At 34.7% G+C, this 8,429-nt stretch overlaps 1 protein-coding gene across 1 annotated transcript in view; it reads left to right on the top strand.

Annotated features, from left to right (window-relative positions):
- The first annotated feature begins 562 nt into the window (after positions 1–562).
- Positions 563–8,429, top strand: part of LOC110096043 (beta-1,3-galactosyltransferase 7) — a 36,716-nt gene continuing 28,849 nt past the window's right edge. Inside the window, exons 1-5 of the mRNA XM_028696845.1 lie at positions 563–981; positions 1,148–1,244; positions 1,330–1,388; positions 1,493–1,695; positions 3,544–3,607. Coding sequence (XP_028552678.1) covers positions 851–981; positions 1,148–1,244; positions 1,330–1,388; positions 1,493–1,695; positions 3,544–3,607 — 554 coding nt within the window. The 5' untranslated portion in view covers positions 563–850. The remainder of the gene's footprint in view (positions 982–1,147; positions 1,245–1,329; positions 1,389–1,492; positions 1,696–3,543; positions 3,608–8,429) is intronic.

Here is an 8,429-nt window from a genome sequence, read left to right as displayed (position 1 = left end):
CACGTTTTTGGACGTCGACTTTATCAGGAAGGTCTAGTACACTAATTGGGGTCTCAAATATGAAGATAATCCAGAAAGTCATTGGCAAGTAGAGGATGTGTGTAAACTTCTTGGCCCTCGCCCTCACTTTTGCAGCCTAAATTAATTTTCATGCCACATATTTATGTTGTTATGATTTGAATTAATTTATATGCCTCAAATTTTTTTATTCCTCCTAATATCATGCAACTTGATTCAAGGTATCTTGACTCATTCTTTTTTCATAAAAACCCTTTTCAGCCAATAACAAATTTAGGTGAGGTCCCGGCACATGCCCAAATTCTTTTTGGGACATTTTTTTATTATTTTTTTTAGGATATTTAGATCATTTAAAAAAAATTCACACACACAACGCATACACAATGACTTGAATTCAAGACCTCTTAGTTGACAGCTTAAGCTCTCAACAAATAGATCAAAATGAGCTGTGTATTTTTTTTTTAAAGTAAAAAATTTATTCTAAAAAGCGTAAGAAATAAATGACCTAAAAAAAAACTATTATTTAGCTAACTATATTGCGCTCATAGACGACGGAAGAAGAGTTCCCGTCCCTCCCAAATATCAGCTAATCCAATCCGCTGGACGCCATATGGACAGCCATTCTGTGCCGGCCAAGAGAATCATCTCTTTCACGCCCGATGTCAACAGGTGGACGAGTTCCTTCCTACTTAGCCAGTGCTCCTCCTTCAACCTGACGCTTTTGACATTCGTCGTCTTTGTCCTCTTCGTCGTATTGTCTCCTCCTCCATCGTCTAGTCTGGAACATCTTCTCTCTCATTCCTTTTAAGGAGGATCTGTTTTTAACCAATCGATGGAAACGAGAGAAGCGAGTAAAATGCAAAAGCCAAGGGGAATCGGCGGAGCAGAGAGGAGGGTTTCATCGAAATGGATCTTTTTATTTTGCCTTGCGAGCTTCGGGCTCGGAATGCTGTTCACGGATAGGTTGATTATCTATCTCTTCGCCGAAATGGAGAAATAGAAAATTAAAGAATTTATATTTTTGGTTGAGATAAATGTGTTTCTCGTGAACGAATGGATACTTTATTTAAAGCATCCTCTTCTGGAGCAATTCATGTTGTTCTAATCATGAAGCATTTCGGTCGTGTAGGCTCTGGCCGATTCCAGATTCGAACAGGAAGTTCTTCACGCAGCGGTGGCAGGAGCAGGAGCTTCACGCCGTCTCCGAAGATTGTTCAACTAAAACGGTCAGAACTTACCCGATTCAGCCGGTATTACTCTTTTTAAGCATTTCTTTCTTCTTATTTTAACTGTAATTTACCATGGCAACAGAAACTTGGGCACGATAATGATATAATGGGAGAGGTAACGAAGACCCATGAAGCCATACGGTGAGTTGAAATTTCCCGAGCAATTTGTTTTGATTTATATTTATATTTGTGTTAATTTGAGGATTGGGGTTGTTTGATATATCTCGGAAATTTATTGATGTCAGATCTTTGGATAAGGCAATATCATCACTTGAAATGGAGTTGGCTGCGACAAGGAGCTCTCATGAGCTGATGGGTCTGGACGGTTCTCCTACCATTGCAGGATCCCATCGGCAAAGGAAAAAGGCTTTCGTTGTTATTGGGATCAATACTGCATTTAGCAGTAGGAAGAGGCGTGATTCTGTCAGAGAGACTTGGATGCCTCAAGGTTTTGGACCCTTTTTTTTTTGCACTCTATTTATAGCTTACATGATTATGCTTGCATTCACATAACTTGAATACAATTTTGCAGCCGTCGATTTCAAATTAGATTTGTTATGTTCTATGTAATTTTAAATATGCTTGCACACGATACATACTTCTGATGTCATTGAAGCAGCACACCCATTTATTGCTATTTACACAGTGGATAAAATATTTGAGAACTTTGAAGAGAAAGCTCACTTCAAATTTTTGAGACTTTTGAGTCAATTAAGACAAACTCACATACACATCACATATGCAAGCTTCGAATTCAAGACCTTTTGATTGATAGGTAAAATTTAAACCAACAGATTAAGTTAAGCTACGGAAAGCTCTCTTCAATTAATTATAATCCAAGTGTTGGTTCCCGCACCTTTAACTTTGTACTGCATCCTGAGTCAATCAATTATACTGGTGAAAATGTGATTAGCTCTTCAGGTCCTTGATATATTCATCTATGTCTTAGTTATTTAGCCCACACATCAGGGTTCTATAGTAAATTCTAATCAATGATAGCTAAATACCCCTAAACTGGTCCTCTGACTGATTTTCTTGAGGCTTTTTGTTTGATATCAAATCTCCTTTTGTAATTGGAATACGAAACATCAAGGGATTAATAATTTTCCACAATTTATCCAACTTTTGTTTACACTTCATTTTTATGTTCATTGATGGAACCTTTATAGTTTTTGCTTTTTATGAACTAATATGGTTGCTTAATATACTTCTTTAACTAGACTTTTGTATTTGATATGCTTTGTTTACATGCTTTTACATGGTCAATTAGCTGATGCTCTGCCGCACTGGTTATCAAATAGCACGTTTTATTATCCTTTTAAGCTACATTGTTTTAGGAGCTGTTTGTTCCGCTAAAAAAATAATAGGAATATACAACAACAACAACAACAACAACAACAAGCCTTTATCCCACTACGTGGGGTCGGCTACATGAATCCTTTTTCTCCATTGTGTTCTATTAAAAGTCAAATTCTAAAAAAAAAAAAAAATTTTAAAAAAAAAAAAAAAAAAAAAAAATAATAGGAATATAGTGAAAAATAAATGTAATGCATTGAAATTTTTTTGGATTGTTTTGTTAGGTACATTATAAATGTAGGAGTATATTGTTTTTGTCTTGAAATAAAAGTAATTAGTGTAAAAACTGACTATAACAGTTGTGGAATTGCGTTCTAGTGGTGGTGGTTGGCTGATGGAAATGACAGCCCGGCAATGGATGGTTGACAATAACAACGGTTGGCATAGGTGGTGGCTGGCAGTGGGAGGCGGCAACTGCTGATGGTGACAGTCAGCAGATGGCAATGGAGATAATCGATTGCACTAGGCGGTGGCAGTAGCTGCCGACAGTTGACAGTGATGAGTCATGTTTTACACAAGCTGCGTATTTAGAATTCACTCGAATTCCAAATACATTGAAAATGAACTAGATAGAGAATTATAAATATATTGAAATTTTAGTGGAACACCAGAAATTTCAAAATGCATGCATTTGCTCTGCATTATTCTTCAATCACACGATCAATTACACAAGAAATACTCACTACCAAATATCCGAATAAATTTGCTAAGCATGCATGTATAGACTAATGTCAAACAGCTCTGTTTGAATTAATTACCCAAAATGTCTAATGAGAATGCTGCCAACTTCTATACAGTGTGTTCTATCGAACAAAGAAAGAAAGAACAAAGAAAGAAAGAAAAAAAAATCTTGGCGTTTATAATTTATTTTCCATAACTGATTTGATTTGTCTTCCACCAATTCTATATGACATAATTAGAATATTTTATGACCACTTAGGGGAGAAGCTTCGACGATTAGAACGCGAAAATGGAATTGTGATCCGCTTTATGATTGGCCACAGGTACTTCATTTTTGTTGATTTATTTTGCAAGCAATTTCATGATATCTCTGATTCTGTGAAATCCATTTGCATGTTTTAATTTCTAAATTGCATTTAACCGTGCTTACTCTCCAGTGTACTCTTCCATACTCTTTTATAGTGCAATAAAATCCTGCTCGAGAAAGCCTTTTTTTATTACATAATGTTAATGTTTTGACAAACCTGACATATATACTCTAGAGATGATAATGATAACTGCCTGAACACAATTTTATTTTTTATTTTATAATAGCAATATCTGACCAATTTCTTATATATGATCACCTGTTCCTTAATTCGATCGCTTTACACAACCCCAAATTCTGAAGGGAGAACTACAAGCTAAGTGTTTGTTGGGTGGTTATAATGTCATAGTGTACAAGTTGTTTGATTGGAAAATCTTTTAGATATATAATAGAAAATTGCGATGCATAGTTGTGCACTCTGTAATTCCTTTCCATCAAACCCCTAAAGGATTTATGAGATATACATATATGGATTTGAATGCGGTGTATATGCATTTTCAAACTAAAATGGAGGATATAAGTAGGCGTTGTGTTGTACATTCTTGATGAGCTAATAAAACATCATCCCTGGTGGATGCTAACATTCCTCATCCCTCATACATAGACACCAAGGCTAAATGAAAATCATATTTTACCATTTCAGTTACCAAATAGGAACTATAAGACCCTACGTTTATATATATATATATATATATATATATATATATAATGTGCATGAAAGCATGCACGTGCAATGTCAGTCCATTTTCAAAAATCTTTAAAGGGAAATTAGGTTTACCAAAATGCTAAGTTTGGAAAAAATTAAGGGCTGGGCAGTGAGATCCCTTCAATCATTCATTTGCTTAGCCTCAAAAATTCTTGTGATATGAAATGATTTTTTTTTTTTTGGGTTTTTGTTGGGAAAAAATTTCTATTTGGGAAATTGTGGAGAAAAAATTGGGGGGGGGGGTTATGGGGGGAAGAATGAAGATTCCATAAGCCCGTTCCCTAAAAACTATTTGATACAAAGTAATGAATGAGTGAGAACAATTTTTTCAAAATGAATTCCCTAGACATATTCTCATGCATGTTAGTTTAATCATTATAAGTATTTTCCTTGTTAGGGTGTTTTCATTGAAAAATGGGAAAAAAGGGACCATGGCAATAACTATTATTGTTTTTTGAATTTTGAGACTCTACTCCTTGCAACTTAATTTGGATAATTTTTTTAAACTTGGTTTTTTCTTTTCACAAAAAGCATGCAATATTACAACTTTGATTGTATTAGAATGTGTGAAACATAAATGTATGTGCACCTATTCAATGGTAATCATGATTGTGGAACATCAGACTAATTAAACCACCTTTAAAGTCTTATCAACTACTTTCATTGAATAAAAAAATAAAAAAGATAGGCAACCGAAAATATGGTGACAATGGAAACCTGTGGTGGTCACTCATACCTTTTGGGCATCAATAGTGCCTTAGGATGTTTTCTTAATATAAAGGACTGGAGAACAAGCTCATAATCATTCAGAAAGAAAACCAGTGCAATAGATGGGTCATCTCTTCTCTGCACAAGATTGAAGAGGCGTCCAAGAGAGAGCTGTCAAAGAACTAAATTTCAAGCTCAATCCACAAAGTAACAATAAATAAACGAGTTTCAAGAGCTCTCTTAATTTAAAACGGATTACTTGAAGATAAAAAACCTTCAGATTCCAAGCCTAATTCTCTACTGTTGTTTAGTCGAGTCCACTCAATCATTGTGATTGTTAAGAAGAACAATATGAAGAGGTAGAGGCCAATGAAAAAGGACATAAGCTTTCTAGCGGCAAGAGGCTGTGGGATCATTGCAGCGGCATGACATCATGGAATCAATCAAAAATTAGTGAAAGTTGGAGGTTGGTTCCTCATTAGCAATAAAAAGAAAGAAATTGAGTGAAAATATTGACGGTATTTACATCTTTTTTTACTCAATTCACCATTATGGCTAATAGAAGTGGACTTTATTCAACAAGACCCAAATGTTGGAGGATCAAGTGGAGACTTTCAGTTTGTTCAAAAAACACAGGCTTAAACGAAGCGCGACTCAAATGTGTGAGACTCAATGATGTTAAATGCTTGATGGAACTATATCGATACTAAGAAATAAGCTCACTTAAAAAAAAGAGATGGTAAAAAAAATGTTGATTTTGGGTCAACTACAGCTTCTAAATTGTTCGGGAAAAAAGATTTTGTTTCCCTTAGCAATTTCCAAAGTTTCCAGATCTGATGGGAAATTTTAGGAATCAAATTTAACTAAGGGGCTAAAGGGGGTTATCATTATCTGTCCAACTCCCCCTGTGCTGAACTATGGACAAAAGGGAGGAATATATGCTGGTAGTGCTTAATATGACGAATATCAAATATTTATTTTTTCAAGAAGAAGCTTTGTAGTTATAGTTAAACATAATGAATGGGTAGAATTGGTATGTTTGTAATATCCTACAAAGAAAAGCCATCCATGGTGCGAATGGATGGCCATAAAAAAAGAGAAAGCATAATATTAAGTAAGGTATGCGGAGATAAGGATGTTCAGGTGGATAATGATAAGATACAAACAACACAACAAACAACAACAACCAAACAATCAAGCCTTTATCCCACTACATGGGGTCGGCTACAATGAATCTTTTTCTCCATTGCTTCCTATTAAAAGTCAAGATTCATCGTTTAAATCCCTAATAAAGAAAAGGTCATTTCTAATATTTCTAACCAGAGCTTTTTTAGGTCTACCCCTACCTTTGTTAACATAAAGTCAAATCTAATACCTCTACTTCCTAACCGGTCATCGAAAGGGCCGCCGTTTTTAATGTGACCAACCATTAAAGGCGCCTCTCTTTCTAATTCTTAATCTTCTACTGGAGCTAACTCCCAACCTTTTCATGTATATGCTCATTTCGGTATCTTATCTCTAAGGGTAAAGCCACTCATCCACCTAGCATCTCAATTCTCTCGCACACTTTAACTTAGTATTAGGAATGCCTTCTCTTTTAAAGGCCAACCATTCGGCACCTAATAAAGCATTGTAGGACTCATTACCATCTTATAGAATTTTTCCCTTAAGTTTTGAGGGGTACATTTCTATCACATAAAAGCCCGATGCTTCCTCCAACTTCAACATCCAACTTGAATTTCTGTTGATAATTATCCCCAATCTATTTCACCAATCACTCTGAACAATAGATTCCAAGATATCTAAAACGTGTACTCTTATTAATGACTTGTATCGCCCAAAGTCACAAATCGCTCACTAGTTTCTATTACTACTAAAAATTACACTTCCATATATTTCCGTTTTAAGATCTTACTCAATGCGAAAACCCTTAGACTCTAAGGTTGACCTCCATAATTCAAGTTTACCTTCAACTACCTCTCTAGTCTTATCAACAAGAAGAATAATCATCAAGCAAAAAAGCATACACCAAGGTACATCTCTTTTGCAAATGTCTTAGTGAGAAATCCATTTGATTAACGGAAAAGATATGGGCTTTAAGGCTGAATCCTTGAATGTAAACCTAACCGAAAATAGAAAAATAACTTGGGCAAACCCACCTTGTGTTTGAAACCAAGTAATAGCTCTTAGAAGACAAGATATGAAAAGACTTATAATGTGAAAAGGTGGAGTTAGCTCGATGAAAGATAAATTAGAGAGAGGTCGTCTAAGATGATTTGGTCACATAAAAATGACGGCCTCCGAAATGACGCCGTTTAGGAGAGTAAACGTATTAGATTTGAACTTATATTAAGAATGGTAAAGTAAATTCTAAAAAAAGACTTGGTTAAAAAATATTAGAAATTACTTTCTTTATTAGAATTTAAATGAGAATTTGTCTCTTAACAGGATACAAATGTAAGAGAAAAATGATTCATGTATGCCGACCCCACATGGGTGGGATAAAGGCTTGATGAATGCTATTTGGTTGTTGTTGTTATCAATGAAAGAGTTGGATCAATTGTAAATGCATCAAACTCAGAAATGACATCAATTAAAATCTCAATATCAAATCATGTTGATCTGAATAATTGGGCCTTTGCATTTTAAAGTTTTAAAAATAAATTCAAAATAGACAGAGCAATAAGAGTAAAAAACCAAGACCATGCCTTCTGGATAGTTATTCTAAACTAAATGATCTGAGGACGTCTACTTTGGAATAATCTTCTTATATTCTGTTCCAATTAAATTCTTTATCCGTTTTCTCTCCTATCTTATCAGAGTGGTGGCCTATTGGTTGGCCCCACTTGAAGCCATTCCCGTATTGTTGTGAAACCTATTCTTCTTAGACGGGGTCCTAAATTCTAAATTGAATTCATTGAATATATATTTGATATTGGTGCAATCCAGTCCAGGAGCGAGATTATATATGAATTAATGGGCATACTGTGATTTTAACTTCCAATCTGAAATACATTTATTCCCGCGATCAAGTTGCTGGGCTTTTGATCTTTTAAAAATTATCATCATACAAATGAAGAAAAAATTATGTTTTATTCTTCTTTAAGAAATATTTGAAAAGCAAAGGCGATTGAACTTTTCTAATACCTAAATTTCAACATGCAAATATCACTTCTCTCACTTTTCCTTCCTTCAAAAACTTAACACTCCTACAACTTTACTATAATATAGTGAGCGTTGTATTCGATCTTATAGGGAGATATGTATATATATTGGCTTGATATTGAAATTTATATTAGGTATATTTCATTCCTTCTTATACTCTACCAGCTCGAAGGATATGCTCAGGATCCCATTACCTTAT

This window comes from Dendrobium catenatum, unplaced genomic scaffold, assembly GCF_001605985.2.
Source record: "Dendrobium catenatum unplaced genomic scaffold, ASM160598v2 fragScaff_scaffold_91, whole genome shotgun sequence".
In the NCBI taxonomy this organism is placed as follows: domain Eukaryota; kingdom Viridiplantae; phylum Streptophyta; class Magnoliopsida; order Asparagales; family Orchidaceae; genus Dendrobium; species Dendrobium catenatum.
This window is presented reverse-complemented; position numbering and strand designations above follow the sequence as displayed.